Source organism: Ascaphus truei, chromosome 21 (genome assembly GCF_040206685.1).
Source record: "Ascaphus truei isolate aAscTru1 chromosome 21, aAscTru1.hap1, whole genome shotgun sequence".
NCBI lineage: Eukaryota > Metazoa > Chordata > Amphibia > Anura > Ascaphidae > Ascaphus > Ascaphus truei.
The window spans coordinates 2613651-2639003 of record NC_134503.1 but is presented as its reverse complement, the minus strand read 5'-3'; the positions used below and the strand labels follow the sequence as shown (position 1 = coordinate 2639003).

The 25353-nt window shown below is 50.7% G+C and overlaps 2 protein-coding genes across 10 annotated transcripts in view; one reads left to right on the top strand and one right to left on the bottom strand.

The window, feature by feature from the left end:
• Nucleotides 1-1987, top strand: part of APEX2 (apurinic/apyrimidinic endodeoxyribonuclease 2) — a 112620-nt gene extending 110633 nt beyond the window's left edge. For all 4 annotated transcript variants that reach the window (XM_075578401.1, XM_075578405.1, XM_075578404.1 and 1 more), the window contains exons 13-15: nt 169-265; nt 1145-1196; nt 1675-1987. In XM_075578401.1, coding sequence (XP_075434516.1) covers nt 169-265; nt 1145-1196; nt 1675-1889 — 364 coding nt within the window. In that variant the 3' untranslated portion in view covers nt 1890-1987. The remainder of the gene's footprint in view (nt 1-168; nt 266-1144; nt 1197-1674) is intronic.
• Nucleotides 1-25353, bottom strand: part of HAUS7 (HAUS augmin like complex subunit 7) — a 69348-nt gene that overhangs the window by 31023 nt on the left and 12972 nt on the right. The window lies entirely within an intron of this gene.

Genomic DNA, 25353 nt, shown 5'->3' with positions numbered 1-25353 from the left:
AAAAGGTTCAAACGACACAACATGCATTATTTCCGGATGGCGGTTATCTCTCTCCCTTCACTCTCTCACTGCTCCCCGACTGTCCTCCTACCAATGGCGCTGCCCGATTGCGCTCTGCCTCCTGGTAATACACCCCGATCTGTTTCTAACGGCGCTGTTTGCCTCTAGGTTGGTTGCTAGCGGAGCAGAAATGCAGAGGGCGGTTCTGCCAGGCACAGCCAAGGCTTTTAACTACCAGGAGGCATACGGCCTCACGTACGACATGGTGAGGAATAAGCGATCCGATGCAGAGGGCTGAGGGTGGTTCTCATGTTTATATATAGTACATCTTCTATGTAGGGTCACATTTTGAATAGGTGTTGTAGTGTATAATGTTTTGTTTTATTATCATATATGCACTTTCAGTCTCTTCCAATTTTGCCAAAATCTACTATGATTTATATAAATTGGAACATGTTTGTTACAAATATCGCAGGAAATAGCAATATAGATGCCTTGCGTTAAGATACATATTTACGTATTATGTTAAAGTTGGAAGCTTTTTATGGCTTGCCCCATCTTCAGCAGAGACTTGTTAAGCATTTTTGGCGTGATTAATACAGCGCTACACTCCAGCACAATATTACATATTCATTGCCAGCCAGCGCAACGTAAGAATATGTAACGCCTCCCTTACTCCACCTACTCCCACCCAAAACCACTCCCAACAGCGCAAGAACACGCACAAGTACGACATTGAAATAAAGACACCGACATGTTAAACATATCCAGGAAAGAGCGCAGCGGGAGGGGATCATTCCTGCTAGATTTACACTACATTTGCCTTGATACATAGAACCCGATACCTTGATCTGAAATCGCAGAAAGTATTTGGGACATCCATGTGACATATCTATGACACCCTGATGTGAATTCAAATAAGTCCTTGGGATCTTTATCAAAACCAACCCACATGTACTCATCTGTGTTTAATATTGGGTGCCAGTGTGTGTGATTGGGATGGGAGATGCGCCAGCCATAATCTGCATTATACATACATTACAGGAGATATCCCCTTCCAAAGGGTTCTCCAGACACATGATCTCATAGAACAGCACAAAGAAGACACCGGGCGGAGACCCAAATCCTCTCCTTTATGTTACAGGCCAAAGCAGTGTCCGATCACTACCCGGTGGAGTTGGAGCTGCGTGTTGACCGTGAGTAGACTAACGGGAATAACATGGATAACCAGGGAGGTTCTGTGCTCTGGGAAATGGGTAGACCCAAGCCCCATAACGGTTACATGGAGAACCCCACGACTAGGAGGCAGTATGATGTATGCTTAGGCGGGAATGGTGGGTCACAAAGAAGCTGGTCAAAATGAAGACTTTAAGACAGGTTCTTGCTGCAGAGCTGATTATATCACTGGAAATGTTCTTTGCTACGTTTGTTATTCAATGGGTAGCTAGCCCCTTTGGCAGGAAAGGGTCCATCATTCTAATTGCTTCAGCCACTCCTCTTTCTTGATGATGTCAGGAAGTGTCACACTTCCCAGGACGTGATGTCAGCCTGTGATCCCACCTGCCCAGTTGCAGCCTGACATCATTTCCAGTAGATAATAATGCGACAAACCACCGGCTTACCAAGAAACCATCTCCTCACCAAGTGCCCGTATCTGTCTCTCCCTCCCAACAGCTTTCTACAACGGTCAGCGATTCGCGGTCAGCTCCGCCGTGGGGATAAACGGAGGCGTGTCCCTCAATGGCCTCTGCGACTGCGTGGGGGTGGACTTCACATCGTGCCAGGCACGCTGCGGAGCCTATTCTAAAAGCTTCCCGTGTAATTGCAACGCGGCCTGCGGTCAGTACGACAGCTGCTGTGCTGATTACAAGTCTTACTGTATGGTATAGATTCCCAACACTTCCAAAGCTGTCTAAAGAAATAGCAATGAAACTCAATGTTTACCAGCGTGCCCTCATCCACTCAATAAACTGTGGCATGCAGAAGGCCGCTGCCCATTTGTGTTTTATTCACCCACCGACCTCACAGGGGTTAATAAACAAAGCAGGTACAAAAAGTTGAGGTTGGTCCAGTTCCACATTGACATACAGAAGAGACCCGGTTCGACGTGTCCTTGATGGACTTGTCCAGGGGTCGTAGGATTCGCTGGACGAAAGAAAATGGCGACACACAATGTGCAGTGAATTAACTTTATATAGTTGGGGGGGGGGGGATTTAGAGGGGGAAGGGGAATCCATCATCTTTCACTCTCATACCAAAATCCCCGGGATCTTATGCGTGTTTTATTCTATGTAGGAGGTGCATGAAGTTAATTCACCTGAGGAGAGGGGCTGGAATTTTGGGTTGGTCCCGTTAGCAGAGAGGATACATAATGCTGACACAGTTACATTATTACACACTAATGTGTGTTATTATTATGTAGCAACATTGTTGTCATTTCTTTGGTGCGTAATAACTACAGTACAAAACCTAAAATAGGATACAAAGATAATCAGAGCAAGAGAGCACTACTGATAGCATCCAGAATATGACAAAATAATCATGAAAAGGAAAGTGCGTTTTCCATAAAAATTATCTAATGGTCACAGGACAAAAAAATAGCAAGGGCGCTACCCCACCAACGCGTTTCACGCTAAAAGAAGCGCTTTCTCAAGGTTAAAACCTAAAATAACACAAAACTGTTACATAAACCAACAGAACCATTGTTGGCCCCATTGTGCAGGTGAGAAGAGCACGGTGACATTGAAACAAGTTAGGAAACAGTGATATAATAGTTGCAATTGCGCCATGTTGGTTGCGGAGTCTCGGGGATTCTGGAGAAGCAGAAATGGGTGAACGTCCAACTCTGAACAGCAGAGGGAGCTAGAGTACACCTGAAGGTTCGGGCACAGCAGAATAAAGGCAATAGGCCATGTTTACTAAGCAGTGCTATTACATATGAAGATACCTTATACCAGGGGTGCGCAAACTTCTGTTGCTGCGACCCCTGCCTCCACTCCCGTGGTGCTCGCGCCCCTCTTACCTTCCTGTCACGACGTCACCGCGTTGCCATGGCGACGGGCGCGTGGGGTCATGTCACATTACCGCGGCGATATTTGACGTCGCGTTGCCATGTCAACAGGTCACCTGAAGCCGGCTGAACCACGGTAAGTTCGGTTGCAGAAGCCTCAGGCGATCCCCCAGCATTTCATTTAAATGCTTTGGGGAAGAGCGTGGGGCCTCTGCAACCGCTGCGCCCCCCCCCCAAATCCTGCGCCCCCCAGTTTGCGCACCCCTGCCTTAAACCAGCGGTGGTCAACTCCAGTCCTTAAGGGCCACCAACAGGACAGGTATTAGGGATATTCCTGCTTCAGCACAGGTGGCTCAGTCATTGACAGCCGCTGATTGAGCTACGTGGCATGAAGCAGGGATATCCTGAAAACCTGACCTGTTGGTGGCCCTTGAGGACTGGAGTTGGCCGTCTTGCCTTACACCCTATTGAAGGGAATCAGCCATAAGGTATCTTCTAGCGGCGGAAAGTGTTTAATGAATAGGGTTGTCAGGTGTCCAGTACTGAAAAGGCCTGTCCTGTATTTGGACACTATCCAGTAAAGAATTAGAGGTAATACTGGACATGTATGTCTCCGGTATTACCTCTCTGGACATTTATATGTATACCGGTATTACCTCTCTGGGCGTGTACGTGTATACCGGTATTACCTCTCTGGGCGTGTACGTGTATACCGGTATTACCTCTCTGGGCGTGTACGTGTATACCGGTATTACCTCTCTGGGCGTGTATGTGCATACCGGTATTACCTCTCTGGGCGTGTATGTGTATACCGGTATTACCTCTCTGGGCGTGTATGTGTATACCGGTATTACCTCTCTGGGCGTGTATGTGTATACCGGTATTACCTCTCTGGGCGTGTATGTGTATACCGGTATTACCTCTCTGGGCGTGTATGTGTATACCGGTATTACCTCTCTGGGCGTGTATGTGTATACCGGTATTACCTCTCTGGGCGTGTATGTGTATACTGGTACTACTTCTCTGGGCGTGTATGTGTATACCGGTACTACTTCTCTGGGCGTGTATGTGTATACCGGTATTACCTCTCTGGGCGTGTATGTGTATACCGGTATTACCTCTCTGGGCGTGTATGTGTATACCGGTATTACCTCTCTGGGCGTGTATGTGTATACCGGTATTACCTCTCTGGGCGTGTATGTGTATACCGGTATTACCTCTCTGGGCGTGTACGTGTATACCGGTATTACCTCTCTGGGCGTGTACGTGTATACCGGTATTACCTCTCTGGGCGTGTACGTGTATACAGGTATTACCTCTCTGGGCGTGTACGTGTATACCGGTATTACCTCTCTGGGCGTGTACGTGTATACCGGTGTTACCTCTCTGGGCGTGTATGTGTATACCGGTATTACCTCTCTGGGCGTGTATGTGTATACCGGTGTTACCTCTCTGGGTGTATATGTATATACCGGTATTACTTCTCTGGGCGTGTATGTGTATACCGGTATTACCTCTCTGGGCGTGTATGTGCATACCGGTATTACCTCTCTGGGCGTGTATGTGTATACCGGTATTACCTCTCTGGGCGTGTATGTGTATACCGGTATTACCTCTCTGGGCGTGTATGTGTATACCGGTACTACTTCTCTGGGCGTGTATGTGTATACTGGTATTACCTCTCTGGGCGTGTATGTGTATACCGGTATTACCTCTCTGGGCGTGTATGTGTATACCGGTATTACCTCTCTGGGCGTGTATGTGTATACCGGTATTACCTCTCTGGGCGTGTATGTGTATACCGGTATTACCTCTCTGGGCGTGTATGTGTACACTGGTACTACTTCTCTGGGCGTGTATGTGTATACCGGTACTACTTCTCTGGGCGTGTATGTGTATACCGGTATTACCTCTCTGGGCGTGTATGTGTATACCGGTATTACCTCTCTGGGCGTGTATGTGTATACCGGTATTACCTCTCTGGGCGTGTATGTGTACACCGGTATTACCTCTCTGGGCGTGTACGTGTATACCGGTATTACCTCTCTGGGCGTGTACGTGTATACCGGTATTACCTCTCTGGGCGTGTACGTGTATACCGGTATTACCTCTCTGGGCGTGTACGTGTATACAGGTATTACCTCTCTGGGCGTGTACGTGTATACCGGTATTACCTCTCTGGGCGTGTACGTGTATACCGGTATTACCTCTCTGGGCGTGTATGTGTATACCGGTATTACCTCTCTGGGCGTGTATGTGTATACCGGTGTTACCTCTCTGGGCGTATATGTGTATACCGGTACTACTTCTCTGGGCGTGTATGTGTATACCGGTATTACCTCTCTGGGCGTGTATGTGTATACCGGTATTACCTCTCTGGGCGTGTATGTGTATACCGGTATTACCTCTCTGGGCGTGTACGTGTATACCGGTATTACCTCTCTGGGCGTGTACGTGTATACAGGTATTACCTCTCTGGGCGTGTATGTGTATACCGGTATTACCTCTCTGGGCGTGTACGTGTATACCGGTATTACCTCTCTGGGCGTGTATGTGTATACCGGTATTACCTCTCTGGGTGTGTATGTGTATACCGGTATTACCTCTCTGGGTGTGTATGTGTATACCGGTATTACCTCTCTGGGCGTGTACGTGTATACCGGTATTACCTCTCTGGGCGTGTATGTGTATACCGGTATTACCTCTCTGGGTGTGTATGTGTATACCGGTATTACCTCTCTGGGCGTGTACGTGTATACCGGTATTACCTCTCTGGGCGTGTATGTGTATACCGGTATTACCTCTCTGGGCGTGTACGTGTATACCGGTATTACCTCTGTGGGCGTGTATGTGTATACCGGTATTACCTCTCTGGGTGTGTATGTGTATACCGGTATTACCTCTCTGGGTGTGTATGTGTATACCGGTATTACCTCTCTGGGCGTGAATGTGTATATCTGTATTACCTCTCTGGGTGTGTATGTGTATACCGGTATTACCTCTCTGGGCGTGTACGTGTATACCGGTATTACCTCTCTGGGTGTGTATGTGTATACCGGTATTACCTCTCTGGGCGTGTATGTGTACTGGTATTACCTCTCTGGGCGTGTATGTGTATATCGGTATTACCTCTCTGGGCGTGTATGTGTATACCGGTATTACCTCTCTGGGCGTGTATGTGTATACCGGTATTACCTCTCTGGGCGTGTATGTGTATACCGGTATTACCTCTCTGGGCGTGTACGTGTATACCGGTATTACCTCTCTGGGCGTGTACGTGTATACAGGTATTACCTCTCTGGGCGTGTACGTGTATACCGGTATTACCTCTCTGGGCGTGTACGTGTATACCGGTGTTACCTCTCTGGGCGTGTATGTGTATACCGGTATTACCTCTCTGGGCGTGTATGTGTATACCGGTGTTACCTCTCTGGGTGTATATGTATATACCGGTATTACTTCTCTGGGCGTGTATGTGTATACCGGTATTACCTCTCTGGGCGTGTATGTGCATACCGGTATTACCTCTCTGGGCGTGTATGTGTATACCGGTATTACCTCTCTGGGCGTGTATGTGTATACCGGTATTACCTCTCTGGGCGTGTATGTGTATACCGGTACTACTTCTCTGGGCGTGTATGTGTATACTGGTATTACCTCTCTGGGCGTGTATGTGTATACCGGTATTACCTCTCTGGGCGTGTATGTGTATACCGGTATTACCTCTCTGGGCGTGTATGTGTATACCGGTATTACCTCTCTGGGCGTGTATGTGTATACCGGTATTACCTCTCTGGGCGTGTATGTGTACACTGGTACTACTTCTCTGGGCGTGTATGTGTATACCGGTACTACTTCTCTGGGCGTGTATGTGTATACCGGTATTACCTCTCTGGGCGTGTATGTGTATACCGGTATTACCTCTCTGGGCGTGTATGTGTATACCGGTATTACCTCTCTGGGCGTGTATGTGTATACCGGTATTACCTCTCTGGGCGTGTACGTGTATACCGGTATTACCTCTCTGGGCGTGTACGTGTATACCGGTATTACCTCTCTGGGCGTGTACGTGTATACCGGTATTACCTCTCTGGGCGTGTACGTGTATACAGGTATTACCTCTCTGGGCGTGTACGTGTATACCGGTATTACCTCTCTGGGCGTGTACGTGTATACCGGTATTACCTCTCTGGGCGTGTATGTGTATACCGGTATTACCTCTCTGGGCGTGTATGTGTATACCGGTGTTACCTCTCTGGGCGTATATGTGTATACCGGTACTACTTCTCTGGGCGTGTATGTGTATACCGGTATTACCTCTCTGGGCGTGTATGTGTATACCGGTATTACCTCTCTGGGCGTGTATGTGTATACCGGTATTACCTCTCTGGGCGTGTACGTGTATACCGGTATTACCTCTCTGGGCGTGTACGTGTATACAGGTATTACCTCTCTGGGCGTGTATGTGTATACCGGTATTACCTCTCTGGGCGTGTACGTGTATACCGGTATTACCTCTCTGGGCGTGTATGTGTATACCGGTATTACCTCTCTGGGTGTGTATGTGTATACCGGTATTACCTCTCTGGGTGTGTATGTGTATACCGGTATTACCTCTCTGGGCGTGTACGTGTATACCGGTATTACCTCTCTGGGCGTGTATGTGTATACCGGTATTACCTCTCTGGGTGTGTATGTGTATACCGGTATTACCTCTCTGGGCGTGTACGTGTATACCGGTATTACCTCTCTGGGCGTGTATGTGTATACCGGTATTACCTCTCTGGGTGTGTATGTGTATACCGGTATTACCTCTCTGGGCGTGTACGTGTATACCGGTATTACCTCTCTGGGCGTGTATGTGTATACCGGTATTACCTCTCTGGGTGTGTATGTGTATACCGGTATTACCTCTCTGGGCGTGTACGTGTATACCGGTATTACCTCTGTGGACATAGTGACCTGACTGGCTTGAGGGCCGTGACATTTCCCTGAGCGGGGCTGTTGCTAGGAGAATGGTCAGCTTCCTTCATGCTGATTGGCAGCCAATCAGGAGGAGGTGTCAGGAGCCTGTGGGTGGGGCTAAGGAGAGGAGGAAACAGCATGGAGTGGAGAGATGTATGCGCTGAATGTGTGTGTGTCTCACACCTTTTACCATCGTGTCCAGTATTTTTGGAGAAGCCGCCTGGCAATCCTACTTATGAAACAACGCCACTTAGTAAATAAGTTTTTTTTTTTTGCCCAGGCGCAGATCCCTGACCTGTTGAACTCACGCAGGACCGCCACGGATGTAATCACTATTATTTGCTAACGAAAGCCAACTGCTTTGTTATTGGTAGATATAATTGAAGCCAAATGTATGCCGGCAGGCTAAAGAATACTTGGTTATACCAATGGAAAGTACTGCATAATAAATGCCCCTGCTGCAGTAAACAAGCATACTGGATACATTTGAGATAGCCCAAAATACGGTTATTTAGGAGGGACTTAGCAGGACCAGCAGCGGTACACCGTGTCCCTGCTGGAACCTGGGAGCTGCTCCAATCGGCTCATAATGCAGCTTCAAAGGACACAGGACGCGGGGAAAGTCTACCCCTCTCCTCTGCACAACTTCAAAGGGGACAGAAGTGCCGGCCAAGCGGGGCAGGAGGGGCGAGCGGACACACTTCACGTGAAGTCACATGTCGCTGGGATTGCAACATCTCCTTTTCATTTTCTGACAATGCACAAAATGAGGATGGAAATGCGGTGTGAATAACATAGCACAGATGGTAAAAATAAATTTAAAAAAAAGGCAGTTCAGGCAGATGTGGAGGTTAGCGGCGGACACGGACCACATCGCCCAATGAGTCTGGCTATTCTGCGCTGCAACTGGGCACTTCTGGTCCAGCTGGCAAGTGAATCCCTTCTACTTATCTGCTGGTTACAATATCAGCACAGACCTAGCACAGCTGTGGGTACAAATCCAAGTCAAACAGAGGACTGCTGGAATGCAGTCTGAGCCAAAGAACTGCACGTAGAAACAACTCTGGCAGTGGGTGGGGTTAAAAGTCAGTATAATTGCCTAAATCTGACCATAGAGGATAATTATAATAATTGGATATACATGGATATGGTTATTTTCTCCACTCTATACACAGGAACAGACACGTCAGCAGCATATATATATATATATATATATATATATATATATATATATACATACATACATACATACATACATATATATATATATATATATATATATATATATATATATGTGGATGGGGTTCCACCCTTGAGGTGGCTGCATGAAGTATAAGGGCAAAGCACATTGGAACCGACACAAGTACTATTTCTTTTATTGGCCCCATGAAGATGAAAGAATGACACTCAATTGGCAGACAGACATTCAACAGGGTCACCGGAGTCGTCCATGTGCTCTGCACATGTATGCCCCAATGTGGCCCAATGTTCCTGCCACTAGTCTGTGACCACCTGTCCTCACAGCGGTCTGCAGAAATGTGCCAAGCTCCTTCTAGTTCCTCAGAAACCACTCCAAATAAATGCTGAAGAAGCCGTTCTTCTGAGTCCCGATAGTCACTCAGGAGATGAAACCCATAAGGCCCAAAGCTGCAATGCTCCCAGCTGTATTGCTAATCGGGAAACATCAAACGGGTCCCTCTGGGGTTATCCCTCTGCTGGTAGCTTAGAGGAAAGGGAGTCACTGGGCAAAGCGCAGAGGGAAATTAAAGTGGAATAGCTTTGCAATGACTACAGGTCTAGACTCCTTGGCAGGGTCCGGGAACGTGAGTCAAAATGAGCTGGATAAACAAGGCAGTAATTGCTGCTTTCTGAACAAAAGGGGGTACATCAAGGAGGCAGAACAGCAAGGCTGGCCATAAATGGGACTTTATCCTGGAAAAAGACAGGCTGTGTGTCAGCCATACCGGTGCTAGGGAAGAAGATCGGCTGTGGACCATTACTGGATTACTCTGTGGTTAAACATTCGTTGTTCACATTAACTTTATGACAAAGGTTTCTTCTTCAGACGTGCAAAGTAGAGCAAGATTGCGTCACGATGACCTCAAGTAGTGCGGAACAATCATTGTTTGGTCATGGCGCAATTTACATCGCATTTCACAATACATTGGGGCCCAAATTTAATAAGAAGTCATCTCCTGGTGCTGGAAGACACCTTGCAGACCATTGACAAGAGCTGGCCGTGCGGCGTCTCATGCATAGCACCCTATATATAAGTGATCCCTCAAAAGGGTGTGCAAAAAGCAAAAGCTTTGGGCCACATCATGGTTTCACTAAAGGAAGGTCAGATGGTGTGAAGTCCTTCCCTGCATGGTCCTTCCATTTCCCCTCGGAGTGGCCTTATGATACAAGCCTGCCCCAGAAAACATTCCATGCATCTATGAACACACAGCTCTGACACGGGCCGCCATATTTAAAGTCACCCCCCTAAATGAAAGCTGCAGTTATTGTGCAGAGTGAAGCTCTGCCCCCTGCTCTGTACCACCTCTTACCGCGCAGTTTTTTCCGTGCAAGTCGATCCGCTCTTGCTGTGTTCCTTGGCACGGCGCCCCCAGACCTCAGAAATGCACAGCGAGTCAATTGTTTGAGAGGGTGTGGTCGGTTTGAGGTTTTGAAGTGAGGTAAGATCCCGGCATGTGTGTGCGTGAAGCTAAAACCCTCTTCTTCCAACCATTCACAGCCAAGCAACCTGCCCAATGTGCTACCTTGCTCAGCGGGGTGTCTGGCAAATCCATACAGCCTGCGGAGCCCTTGAGAAGTTATATTCCGTTGTAGACAGGACAGGCGGGTGTAGCTGGGTGATTCTGGCACTAAAAGGCAGGCTGTGTAACATTTCATGTTTTCAGCCCTGGCGCGACTCTGGGGCCCTGTAATTTCCCTGGATTTAGTCCTAAAATAAAATAGAAAGATTCATGTGGTTCTAGGATTCCGTTTAATGTAACCGGATCAGGTCACACACAATATAATGTGGGATGGGTGACCCAGCTGGCGTTGGGTGTATATATATATATATATATATATATATATATATTTATATTATCAGGCTTTTGGATGCACCTAAAAGGTAACGACAGAGTCACCTCTAAGGATTTGCTAGCTGTATAACAGGGCAGACAATCTGCTATAGCACGGGTTCTCAACTTCAGTCCTCAAGAGCCTCCAACAGGTCAGGTTTTCAAGATATCCCTGCTTCAGTCCTTGGAGAGGTGGGGGGGGGGGGGGGGGCGCGGACGCTGCGGCTGCCGGCCAGGGGGGCGCAGCTTAAGAAGTTTGCGTACCCCTGCTCCAATGCAGGGGTGTTCAACTCCAGTCCAACAGGTCAGGTTTTCAGGATATTCCAGCTTCAGCATAGGTGGCTCAGTCCAAGACTGAGCCTCTGATTGAGCCATCTGTGCTGAAGCAGGGACTGATTGAGCTATCTGTGCTGAAGCTAGAGTTGAGTATCCTTGCTCTAATGGGTTAATTCCTCAGTACAAGGGGATAATATCTCTTCAGTAGGATTTGGCTAATCTTGCCCCGGCTGCAGGCGAGGCTATAAATAGCAGTGTTTGTATTACGTTAATTAGGAACAACTAAGGAAGTGAACTAGGAGAGCAGAGGTGTCTGGGGTCAGTGCTGGGGGGTCGGGGGGGGGGGGGGTCAGTGCCGGGGGGGGCAGCCGGGCCGTGGGACACAGTCAGTATAGGAGCACTAGGGAGCTGATAGGACACAGCCCGGCGGGAGCCAGCACTCTGGATCCTGGGGCTCAGGTACTATGCCCCCATGGAAGCCATCTCCAACACCCTAAGGGCGGCGCCCCGGGACTGACCAGGTGATTTTACTGTTACCAAGGTCTTCAATAAACACGCAAATGGTTAAATTGGAGTGGGGTACAGTGACTTTCCCTCCACCCTAATCTGAATCCTAAACAAGCAGCAGTATATATATATATATAAATGAATAGACAATACCGGTCTCTGCATCGTTTTCTTTTTGTACCCCTTCATTACCATGGACACCTCCATCAGCCCCACCCAGCGACCGAGAAGCTTCTTGTAATACAGTTGCATGGGAAGAAAGTGGAGCATGTGTTTGATCTACAGACTGCAGAAAACTGTGGCCCCTAGGAGCAACACTCTTAGTCACAGCTCTAGGCCTGGTCCTTCCAGTGCCCTGGCCACGCCTCCCCCAGCGCCTGTTAGCAGCGTGGCCCCTGCGGCCCCAGTTCAAACATGGGCGCAGATAACAGCTGCAGGCGTCGACCCCAGCAACAACAATGCTGGGGCCACGCCCGGTGTGAGCAGGAAGCTTGGGGTGAGATGCCCAATGTCACCTGGCCTGAACATGGAAATCTATGTAAGGGCTGTGGCAGACGTTGTGGGTCCCTCTGCTGTGGTGGCGGCCAGCAAGATGTACGGGAGAGGCATTTTCTTCCTCCGTACGCTGGCTGCCACCCACACCCTGGTGCAGAAAGGCATCAATGTAGGGGGGATCTACATCCCTATAGAACCCATGGAGGGGTTAGGCACAAAGGTCATTCTTTCAAATGTGCCCCCCTTCATCCCAGACAGCCTCATGAGGCCACACCTGCAAACCCTGGGAGACATTAAGTCTCCTATAACAAAATTGCCTTTGGGCTGCAGGGATAGGACGCTGAGGCATGTGCTCTCATTTAGGCGGCAGGTACAACTGCTGCTGCCGGGGAGCACAGAATCTGTGGAGGGTTCCTTTAGGGTGCCCTACGAGGGCATTCAATATATTTTTTTCTATGGCACGGAGTGGGTTAGGTGTTATCTGTGCAAGGAGCTGGGGCACACTCGTAGGAGTTGCCCCAAAGGGAACAGGAATCCCACCTCAGCTCCTGCACCCGCCCCTCCCTCTGCCAAGACACCCAGTATCGCTGTGCCTACCACAGCAGGGCCCTCGAGAGCCGAGGTCCCCCCTGGGACTGTAGGAGATGTCGCTGCCCCATCTCGGGCGGTGACATCTGAACCTCTCCCTAAAGATCAGAGGGAGAAGGTAAAAGCCACCCCACAACAGTCACCCTCTGTTGTCGCTGTCCCCCCCCAAGAACACCTTACCCCCATTGTAAGCACCGTACAGGGTGCGGGGGAGCAGGAGAAAGCTCCTGCTGGGGAGGCAGCGGGTCCCTCTCCTGGGGAATCAATCCCCAGGAAGAGCAAATTAAAAAATAAAAACAAGAGGGCGTTTGAGGAGGTCGAGGTGGGTGAACCGGATTACGTTCACCCGCGGATGTCTCCTAAAGGGAACGGAACATCAGTTCCGCATGAGGTGGCTCCATCCGGCCCACTGGTTGGGATTGACCAGTGTGAGCCGGATCTCATAAATGAAAAGCCCCCCCCCCCTCGAAGATCTGGAGGGAATGCAAGAGGAGGTACCCGACATCTCTGGGGTGGAAGGCCAGGGTGCTCAACAGCATGAGGCCTTACCCCTAGAAATAGATGTTGGGGAGCCTCCCAACGCCCCTCTGGGTTGGAGAGAATCCCCCGGAGACTTGTGTTTCGGTGAATTTACCCCACCGGACACAAAAAAGATACCTGTCTTCGGGGACCCGGGGGTCGACCGGGATCCCCTTCCGGTTGTACCGCCTTCGGATGACGCAACTAAGGAAAAAAAGCCCCGGTTTGCGACACCTGAGGAAGGAGATGGGCTAGGACTGACCCCCGTGGGTGGGGGTTTGGAGGGTGTTTTGGTGAGCACTTCCGATTACATCTGGGAGTTGTCTGACCTGAACCCTCTTGGTGCGGAGTTTTGGGCAGGCACTTTGTTGGGAGTGAACGCTGGGATAGACCCTCCATTTGAGGTCCTTGCTAATGAGTGCCCTCCCATGGTGGGTGAGTGCCCTCCCGCGGATGGTGAGGGCCCTCCCGCAGATTGTGAGGGCCCTCCCGCGGATGGTGAGGGCCCTCCCGCGGATGGTGAGGGCCCTCCCGCGGGTGGTGAGAGCCCTCCCGCGGATGGTGGGGGCCCTCCCGCGGATGGTGAGGGCCCTCCCGCGGTTGGTGAGCGCCCTCCCGCAGGTGATGCGAACACCCGTGGCATGTGTGCTTCTGTGGCCCCCGAGGACTCTCGGGAGACCACTGCCTCTGCCATGTCGCCACCAGCTGCCCCTGAACATCCTGACTCGGGGATGGAGGTGGAGAGGACAGTGGACCCCCTCGTGGAAACACCGAGGAGGGGATCCAATCTAGGGCTGAGAGAGGCCCCCGCAGAGAAGGACGGGGGTCTTGAATTCTCCAGCCAAGAGGAGCCTGGGGAGTTGGGGCTCAGAGGGGAGTCCTCTGGCACCATGGAGTCGGTGGACTCCTCGATCCCCGTTATCCCTGCCCGGGAGATAGATAGTTTCCTGGATGATACCCTCTGTAGACACGGACATACGAAGGTGCAGTTGGCCCTTGAGAGGTGGAAGGATGCTTCGGTCATTCTCCACTCTCTCAGAGTATATATCAAGGCTAACCACAAGGCCAAACTTTCCGGGACTATCGAACATGCTCGGGTCCTAAAGTTTAACAAAGTGTTGCGAGAGCACATAAAGGCTTCTAGGGGTATAGTACCCTGAGCGCCTATGGGAAGCAAGACTCTTGATTACCAATGGCTTTGAGCATCGGTACGCTAAACGTAAATGGATGTAAGGATGGGTTTCACAGGTTCCAGGTACTCTCCTTTTTACAAAAGGGAAAGTATTCTGTGAGTTTCCTGCAGGAAACCCATACCACTCCAGAGGCTGAAGCCAGCTGGCATCTGGAGTGGCGAGGCAAGGTCTTTTTCAGCCACCTCACTTCGACATCTTGTGGGGTGGTGACCCTGTTCTCCGAATCCTTTCAACCTGAGCTGCTGTTTGCCAAAACTGTTGTTCCAGGTCGCCTGTTGCATATCAGGGTCCGACACGAGGACTACACGTTTAATTTCTTGAACGTGTATGCTCCTGCCACCGGACCCCTGAGAAGGCAGTTCTTCGTCAGATTGTCCGAATACCTGGAGACAGTCGACGCGGACGAACACGTGGTGCTCGGGGGTGATTTTAACTGCACCCTCGAGGCTCTGAGGGACCGGAATGGTCCGGAGCCACACCCGAGTTCTGCGTCGGCCTTGCGGGAGGTCATCACCCGCTACTCCTTGGTAGACGTCTGGCGAGAACAACATCCCGGGGTATCCACTGAGTTCACCTATGTTAGAGTGTTTAGAGGTGGACGGATATCCTGGTCCCGGATCGATAGGCTGTACATTTCCAGCCACAGCCTGTCGCGAGCTCAGTCCAGTACCATTAGGCTAGCGCTGTTTTCGGACCACAATTGTGTGTCCGTGACGGTGGCGCTAATACCAGCAGCGCCCTCGGCCGCCTATTGGCATTCCAACAATACGTTGTTGGAGGACAAGGGGTTTGCGACGTCGGTCTGAGACTTTTGGATGGTCTGGAGAGGTTGCAGGTCAGACTTTGCCACGTTAGAGCAGTGGTGGGACGTGGGCAAGGTTCATCTGCGCCTCGTTTGTCAAGAGCACACTAAAGGTGCCAGCAGGCGGCGCGATGCTGAGATCGAGACCCTTAGGGAAGAGGTGCTCGATCTCGAGAGGCGGCTGTCTGTGGCAGGAGACCAATTCCTGCAGTGTGCGTACGTGGAGAGGAAGTGCGCTCTCCGGGACTTGGAAGATCGGAGAGCTCGGGGGGCGTAAGTGCGATCCCGCATTCCCTTCCTTCGGGAAGAGGGTCGCGCCTCTTCTACGCGCTGGAGAAAAAGAGGGAAAACCGTAAACACATCACCTGCTTGCTAGCAGAGGACGGTACCCCTCTGACTGACCCGGAGCGCATCCGGGACAGAACCCGGAGGTTTTACGTAGATCTTTTCTCTCCAGAGTCCATCCAGCCGGATGCGTGCAGGGTCTTATGGGAGGGGCTTCCCACGGTCGCCGAGGGTGGAAGAGTGCGGCTTGAGTTACCTTTGACTCTGGCCGAGCTCTCTGAAGCTCTTAATCTCATGTCCCACGGAAAAGCGCCGGGGCTAGACGGGCTGACTGTGGAGTTCTTCTGGTTTTTCTGGGAGATGCTGGGACCTGATTTCACCGAGGTCCTGGCCGAAGCCCTGGAGACTGGTGAGATGCCCCTTTCATGTCGGTGGGCAATACTGTCTCTGCTGCCGAAGAAGGGGGATCTCCGCCAGATCTCTAACTGGCGACCGGTCTCACTGCTCAGCACGGATTATAAGATCGTAGCCAAAGCGCTCTCGCTGAGGCTCAAGTCCGTGCTGGCAGAGGTGATTCACCCGACCAGTCCTATACTGTCCCGGGCCGGAGCATTCATGACAACATTTTTCTGGTCCGGGATCTGCTACACCACGCGCAGAGGACTGGTTTGTCACTCGCCCTCCTGTCCCTAGATCAGGAGAAGGCGTTTGACAGGGTGGATCACCGTTACCTCATGCAGACCTTGCGGGAGTTTGGCTTTGGCCCACAATTTGTGGGCTTTCTCCGGATGCTGTACGCCTCTGCAGAGTGTCTGGTAAAAATTAATTGGTCCCTGACGGCACCTTTTGTGTTTGGTCGGGGAGTACGTCAGGGGTGTCCCCTGTCTGGGCAACTATACGCGCTGGCCATCGAGCCCATCCTCTGCCTACTGAGGAAGAGGCTCACCGGGCTGGTGCTGCGGGAGCCCAGCATGCGGGTAGTCCTGTCGGCTTATGCCGATGACGTGCTTCTCGTGGCCCAGGACCTAGTTGATCTAGAGCGGGCACAAGCGTGCCAAGAGGTCTACACCGCGGCCTCTTCTGCTCGGATCAACTGGTCCAAGTGCTCCGGCATTTTGGTGGATCCCTTACAGGTGGACTCTTTGCCCCCCGCGTTTCGTAATATCTCGTGGGGGAGCGATTCTCTCAAATATCTGGGAGTCTACCTGTCTGCTGCGGAGGACCCAGCCCCAGAAAACTTCAGTGAGCTTGAAGAACGAGTCATTGCTCGTCTGGGGTCATGGGTGTATCTGTCGAGAATGCTTTCCCTTAGGGGAAGAACCCTGGTGATCAACCAGCTGGTGGCCAGTCAGCTTTGGCACCGGCTGATAGCCATGGGTCCGCCCCCCGAATTTATCAACAAGATCCAGAGGAGATTGATGGATTTTCTCTGGATGGGGAAGCATTGGGTCACTGCGGGGGTTGCGTGCCTTCCTTTGGAGGAGGGTGGACAGGGAGTGATGTGTGTCCGCTCCCAGTTACACACTTTCCGCCTCCAATACCTGCAGAGATACCTATTCGCGGATCCGTCTCCGCAGTGGTGCCAGCTGGCGACCAGTTTCTTTCGCCAGCTGCGCAGTCTGAGGTATGACCGGCAACTGTTTATCATCAGGCCCGAGGGTTTAGGAAGAAACCTCTCGGAGCTGCCGGCATACTACCGGGACTTATTAAAGGCCTGGAAACTGGTCTCCGCGACCAGGAAGGAGCAGGCGGTGGGGGTTGATTTCCTCGCCGAGCCCCTGCTGTATAATTCGGCAGTGGGGGCTCGGATGTTGGATTCACCCTCTATTTGCCGCCGGCTAATCCTGGCGCAAGTGACCAGAGTCGGGGATCTCCTGGACTATGAGCGGCGAGACTGGGTAGGCGCAGAGGTGCTTGCGCCCCGTATGGGTATGCTTACTGCCCGTGTCCCTCGTCGTTTGATCCGGGAGATTAAAGATGCAATCCACCCCGACTCACGCACCTTCATCGAGGGGGTTTTGCAGACCGGAGAGCATTGTCAACCTATCAACTTCAGCTCTCCGGATCTTTGCGTGGAACCCAAACCACGGCAACCCCCTCGGGCTCCTATCTCCCCCAGGCCTCAGCAGGTTGGGGGATATGTCCCCGGCGTGTTTCCGCGGCATGCCGAGGAAAGTCCTGTATTCTCTGGTGCTCCATATAGTGCATTACCTCGCCCTTGTCACCCGCCCAGATACCATGCCTTCTTCTGCAGTTCTGGCTGGGTTTTTCCCCTCATCATTTTATTTTTGGGTGCCCAGTGTCCCGAGACAATAAGCCCAGGGATCTCCTAGTCACCCTGCTCCTGGCAGTGGCTAAGGTAGCCATTTACAAGACCAGGAGTCAGTGTTTGGAGAGGGGGGTCCCAACGAACATCGTGGCAGTGTTCCGGGCGCTGGTGCACTCCCGTATTCGGGCAGAGTTCACGTACGCCGAGTCCGCTGGGACAGTTTCGGAGTTTGCCTCCCAGTGGGCGTTAGGCGGGGTGCTCTGCTCGGTGTCCCCCATCATGGGGTCTTCTGAGTTAACCCTTCTTTTTGAAGTGCACTTTTTACAGTGCACTTGTTGGTTCCCTTATATATTTGTTTGACTGGTTTTTCTTTGTTCTACTTGGCAACAAGTAGAATTGCTGTTTAAATCAGTATTAAACCAGATCAAAATAGGTTGCTTCACTTCGTTGACTCATTCAGAAAGCGTAAACCAGCACACGCCGTCAGGAAAAAGTTTATTTTACTGTGGGAGCTTCAAACTCACATTCGCCACTTTCATGGCCGATTCGCCAGTTCTGGCGATTGGCGACAGGTTTGCCCACCTCCGCCCTACACCATGCAGCATAAAATGCAGCTCTCTCACAACACAAAATCTCCCCCAAGCCTAGAGAACCCCCCTCACTTCCTTTCATGCCAACCAGCCCCCTAACCTCATCCTCACCCCCCCCCCCCACTCTCCGCATGTAGTGGTGAAGCCCCTTCACTAAATCAGTCTGGGGGTCTTGTTAATCCCGTGCTAACCCCTTCAGTGCCAAAGAAGTCCACAGGGGGCAACAGAAGGGGTCACAAGTTGGGCCTGCAGAGCACTGAAAGGGTGCAGGACTCTACCACGCTCTATAAAGTGTGTGTGAGAGGCACGTTTAATAGGAAACACCTGGTCTCCTAAATATTAAGGCATGAGCACAGGAGGTGGGATAGAAAGGTTGGCGCACATCAGCCCTGGAGTCACTTTCCACTGCCCCCACACATCAAACTTTCAATCCACAGCACCATGTGTGGAAATGTTCTGGTCATTACCACCTCAGAGCCCAGCTGTGAGTGCTGCCTCTGAACAGAACCTGTGTTCTACTCCTGTCCTTACCTGAAGCAGGGGTTCTCAATCCCCGCCCGAACAGGCCAGGTTTTTCAGGATATCCCTGCTTCAGCACAGGTGGCTCAATTAGTGGCTCCCTACTTCAGCGCAGGTGGTTCAATCAGTAGCTCAGTCAAAGGCTACGCCACTGATTGTGCCACCTGTGCTGAAGTAGGGATAAGCTGACCATTTGGGGGGTCTTGAGAGCCCCTGACCTAGAGGTTAGCTTAGCGAGGTATAGAGTGACACCAGGCGGAAAGACCGCCCCCTCTATTAATTATTGCTGTCGGACCTCAGCCAGGACTGGGGAGAGAAATAAAATGACATCAACTGTTGCAGAGAAAAAGAGGCCTTAATTTAAACCAGACCGCAGACTCTGCAATCCGAGTCTGAAGGCAAACAGCATCTAACATGGCTTTTATTATTCAGCAGTCTCAGGTTAACAAAAACAGGAAAAGAGGAGGGGAAATAAAAAGCTGGGCTCTCTCTCCGAGCAGGAATCAAAACATTACAAGTATTATACATTTACTTTGCAAACCCGCCTTTTCCTTTTGGTGTTTTATTTTTAATGGGGAGGTAGAGAGGTCGGCATTTAACTTCTGGGACCAGTGAACTGAGATGTATGTAACAATGCAAAAGCCATTTCCCCCGGGATGTCTCAGCGGGGCCATTTCCCCCGGGATGTCTCAGCGGGGCCATTTCCCCCGGGATGTCTCAGCGGGGCCATTTCCCCCGGGATGTCTCAGCGGGGCCATTTCCCCCGGGATGTCTCAGCGGGGCCATTTCCCCCGGGATGTCTCAGCGGGGCCATTTCCCCTGGGATGTCTCAGCGGGGCCATTTCCCCCGGGATGTCTCAGCGGGGCCATTTCCCCCGGGATGTCTCAGCGGGGCCATTTCCCCCGGGATGTCTCAGCGGGGCCATTTCCCCTGGGATGTCTCAGCGGGGCCTTTTCCCCTGGGATGTCTCAGAGGGGCCATTTCCCCTGGGAAGTCTCATCGGGACCACACACTTGTGTATGTGTATATATACAGTATGCAGACTGGACGCGTGACTTGTGTATGTGTATATGTTCAGTATGCAGACTGGACGCGTGACTTGTGTATGTGTATATGTACAGTATGCAGACTGGACGCGTGACTTGTGTATGTGTATATGTTCAGTATGCAGACTGGATGCGTGACTTGTGTATGTGTATATGTTCAGTATGCAGACTGGATGCGTGACTTGTGTATGTGTATATGTACAGTATGCAGACTGGATGCGTGACTTGTGTATGTGTATATGTACAGTATGCAGACTGGACGCGTGACTTGTGTATGTGTATATGTACAGTATGCAGACTGGACGCGTGACTTGTGTATGTGTATATGTACAGTATGCAGACTGGACGCGTGACTTGTGTATGTGTATATGTTCAGTATGCAGACTGGACGCGTGACTTGTGTATGTGTATATGTACAGTATGCAGACTGGATGCGTGACTTGTGTATGTGTATATGTACAGTATGCAGACTGGATGCGTGACTTGTGTATGTGTATATGTACAGTATGCAGACTGGATGCGTGACTTGTGTATGTGTATATGTACAGTATGCAGACTGGATGCGTGACTTGTGTATGTGTATATGTTCAGTATGCAGACTGGACACTGGACGCGTGACTTGTGTATGTGTATATGTTCAGTATGCAGACTGGACGCGTGACTTGTGTATGTGTATATGTTCAGTATGCAGACTGGACGCTTGTAGTAAATCTTTTCTCATGAGAGAGTTCAATCTCTAGAGATGACAACGTGGCCAAAATGTGTAGAGTTTAAAGGAGACATTTGACCCAGAAATCCTTGTCAGAGGAAGTGATGTAGGAGTGGGGTGCTCAGGGGATGGAAGGAATGTTGAGGGGTCACAGGCAGCTGTAAATACAGAGGGAGCACAGAGTGACTTCAAGCGCACTGAGTAATTTCCTGCAAATAGCTGCTCCATGTAGAGATGGGGGGGAGCAGGAGGGTGTTCATATGGATATATACTACAGCTGGGTTTCTGCTATTAAAAGGAAAAGAACACAGACTAGACAGGAAAGGCACGGGGAGAGGCGCGCGTGGAAAAGGTGAGAGGAAGATGCGTGCTGGCAAAAAACGGACAAAGTCGGAATGAGCCACAAACGCGCGGGGAGACATAACAGCAACAACTTGGCTGACTATCCAAATACAAGTACTATAGCTCAAATATGGCCTAGAGCCAGCACGTCTTTATTATTACTTCCCCACCCTCCCCAACATTATACAGTTTTGTGTGGATCCCACTCATGTCAGAGATACATGAATGGACACGGTTTCCACTGCCCAGAGATGATTTGCTATCACGAGGAGAAAATGGGTCTCCCGTTTCTCCGCTACAACAACAGCCAGAGATTCTCTGTGCCCGCTTCTTACGCTTGGCGGTACACTATACTCTCACGTCACTCCTGGAGACCCCCGGGGGATGCCCTTACAGTTTGCAATTCACCATATTGTGCTTCTTCAGGACTCCTACTTAGTTTGTCAGACAACATGCTGGTGCATAGCAGGAGCTTCCAAAGTCTCCCCCCACAATTCGTTGCATCCGCAGCAGCAGGGCATTGTGGGACGGGACTTTGGAAGCTCCCGCACTGATGGCTGTGCCCCACATGCTGTCTGCACACACTGAGGGGCAGTTTCGGACCTTATGAAGCGTGCTCCCCCCACAAACTCAGGACACTATACTGCCTGGGATCGGTCCCACAGCTTTGCTAGTGATGGTCTGATGAGTTGGAAATAACATTTATTAATTAGGTCTTTGCTGAAGTAATATTTTCTTACCTTAAAAAGGTTGGGAATGTCTGGCTTGGAGGGTTACCTACCTCTTCTACATACACGTACAGTGTCGTTTCGTAACAATAAAAACAATTTACACAAGACCACTTCTTAAAGGGTAGTGGGCTGAGGGCTGAAGATGCAATAGACTTTGGTCTCATCTAGAAAAGGGTTTTATCTTAGTGGTCGTCCATCCTAACGCAAATACCGGAGAGCCCATGAAATCGGAGTTAGATCCAGCAGTGAAAGGGTTCACCGAGGCTGAGGATGGATTGGCTACGGTGATCCACATCTAGTGCTTATATTCACCCTAAAATATAAAGTCGACTGTTATTATATTCACCCAAAAAGGCTTTAGCATAAGAGACAGGTGCACTTAGAGACGGGCCAGTCCCATTGTGAAACCCATGTGTTTCATTGTCAGCTGATTGTGACTCAAAATATCCATGAAACCAGGCAATGGGTGTTAGGGATGGGAAGAGAACTGGGCCGGTTGACATCTGGAGAGTGCATGATGGAGACGTCTGGGAGTGCGCTGGGCCTGGCCAGGGAAACACAGCGTGTGCTCTCCTCTTCACATCATCTCCGAGCACACGGATACAGTTTCTTTCACTAGCTATCACTTTCCATGCCATTCCTGCAGCCCTTCTGGTGGTCTCTGAGACGTGACTGGGGGGGTCATACAGGTGTCAACTACATAATAACCCGTCATTAATTGGGTCATTAGCTGACGCACAGGCAAGATAATCACAGCTGGAAAAGTTTATGGGGCTTTAATTGCGCGCGTTGGAGGCAAACACTGAGCATTGATTGTGCTCACAGATTACACGATTGTTATCCAATTATTCTGATTATGAGCGTACACGCTGATTACATTGTGTTTTAGACCCAGTGTTTGCTATAAACGAAAACATCTTTAAAATAGGCCTGGAACGGTTACTTTATTAATTAAGAGACAGAAAAAGTGAAGTGAAGGAGCGTCTCGGTGAGTGAAGGAGCGTCTCAGTGAGTGAAGGAGCGTCTCAGTGAGTAAAGGAGCGTCTCAGTGAGTGAAGGAGCGTCTCAGTGAGTGAAGGAGCGTCTCAGTGAGTGAAGGAGCGTCTCAGTGAGTGAAGGAGCGTCTCAGTGAGTGAAGGAGCGTCTCAGTGAGTGAAGGAGCATCTCAGTGAGTGAAGGAGCGTCTCAGTGAGTGAAGGAGCATCTCAGTGAGTAAAGGAGCGTCTCAGTGAGTGAAGGAGCATCTCAGTGAGTGAAGGAGCGTCTCAGTGAGTGAAGGAGCGTCTCAGTGAGTGAAGGAGCGTCTCAGTGAGTGAAGGAGCGTCTCAGTGAGTGAAGGAGCGTCTCAGTGAGTGAAGGAGCGTCTCAGTGAGTGAAGGAGCGTCTCAGTGAGTAAAGGAGCGTCTCAGTGAGTGAAGGAGCATCTCAGTGAGTGACGGATCGTCTCAGTGAGTGAAGGAGCGTCTCAGTGAGTGACGGATCATCTCAGTGAGTGAAGGAGCGTCTCAGTGAGTGAAGGAGCGTCTCAGTGAGTAAAGGAGCAGCTCAGTGAGTGACGGAGCGGCTCAGTGAGTGACGGAGCGGCTCAATGAGTGAAGGAGCGGCTCAGTGAGTAAAAGAGCGGCTCCGTGAGTAAAGGAATGGATCAGTAAGTGAAGGAGCATCTCAGTGAGTGAAGGAGCGTCTCAGTGAGTGAAGGAGCGTCTCAGTGAGTGAAGGAGCGTCTCAGTGAGTAAAGGAGCATCTCAGTGAGTGAAGGAGCATCTCAGTGAGTGAAGGAGCGGCTCATGAGTGAAGGAGCAGCTCGTGAGTGAAGGAGCAGCTCAGTGAGTGACGGAGCAGCTCAGTGAGTGACAAAGCAGCTCAGTGAGTGACAGAGCAGCTCAGTGAGTGAAGGAGCAGCTGTGAGTAAAGGAGTGGCTCAGTGAGTAAATGAGTTACTCAGTGAGTAAACTTGCGTATAAGCTGTGAGTAAAGGAGCGTGTCAGTGAGTGAAGGAGCGTCTCAGTGAGTGAAGGAGCGGGTCAGTGAGTGAAGGAGCAGCTCAGAGAGTGATGGAGCGGCTTGGCTCGTAAAGGAGCGGCTCAGTGAGTGAAGGAGCGGCTCAGTGAGTGATAGAGCAGCTTGACGTGTAAAGGAGCGGCTCGGTGAGTGAAGGAGTGGCTCAGTGAGTGGAGGAGTGGCTCAGTGAGTGAAGGAGTGGCTCAGTGAGTGAAGGAGCAACTCAGTGAGTGAAGGAGCGGCTCAGTGAGTAAAGAACGGCTCAGTGAGTAAAGAACGGCTCAGTGAGTAAAGAGCGGCTCAGTGAGTAAAGAACGGCTCAGTGAGTAAAGAGCGGCTCCGTGAGTAAAGGAGCATCCCACTAAGTAAAGGAGTGGCTCAGTGAGTGAAGGAGCTTCTCCGTGAAAGAAGGAATGGATCAGTGAGTTAAGGAGCATCTCCGTGAGTGAAGGAATGGATTAGTGAGTGAAGGAGCAGCTCGTGAGTGAAGGAACGGCTCAGTGAGTGAAGGAACAGATCAGTGAGTAAAGGAATGGATCAGTGAGTGAAGGAGCGGCTTGGTGAGTGAAGGAGCGGCTCTGTGAATGAAGGAGCGGCTCTGTGAGTGAAGGAGCGGCTCGGTGAGTGAAGGAGCGGCTCAGTGAGTGAAGGAGCGGCTCGGTGAGTGAAGGAGCGGGTCGGTGAGTGAAGGAGCGGCTCGGTGAGTGAAGGAGCGGCTCAGTGAGTGAAGGAGCGGCTCGGTGAGTGAAGGAGCGGGTCGGTGAGTGAAGGAGTGGCTCGGTGAGTGAAGGAGCGGGTCGGTGAGTGAAGGAGTGGCTCGGTGAGTGAAGGAGCGGCTCAGTGAGTGAAGGAGTGGCTCGGTGAGTGAAGGAGCGGGTCGGTGAGTGAAGGAGCGGGTCGGTGAGTGAAGGAGCGCACTCTGCAAACAATGACAGAGTTTGAATCAGGGGAACCTGGTTCAATTCAATTCCCGGTGTCAGCTCCGTATGACCGTGGGAACGTCAGTATCTCCCTGTGCCTCAGGCAAAAATAGATTGTGAGCTCTATGGGCCAGGAAATTCATTGTACAGCGCAACATACACTGTTGGTGCTATATCAAAGAAAATCTAATATTATAAATAAAAATGCCTTGTAATAGGGAGGATACCGTGTGCGTGCATTTAATTCCACGTGTACAAGGAATTCCTTGAAATGGTTAAAAAAAGGTTAAAAAGTGAGGGGTCGGAAGATTTCAGGACCAATCACCACAGGCTGTGAAACGTCCTTCCCAATGGTTGGCTTTAGTTATACGGCTGATTTGGCGCTGGCACGATGTTACCGGTCATCTAGAACAGGCGTGTAATGTTTCAGGGTTCCGTGCTGACTTTGCTCTGCTCGCAGTTATATGGGAAGTGGGTATGTGTAGCACTCCCTATAACACAAAGAGATACAATG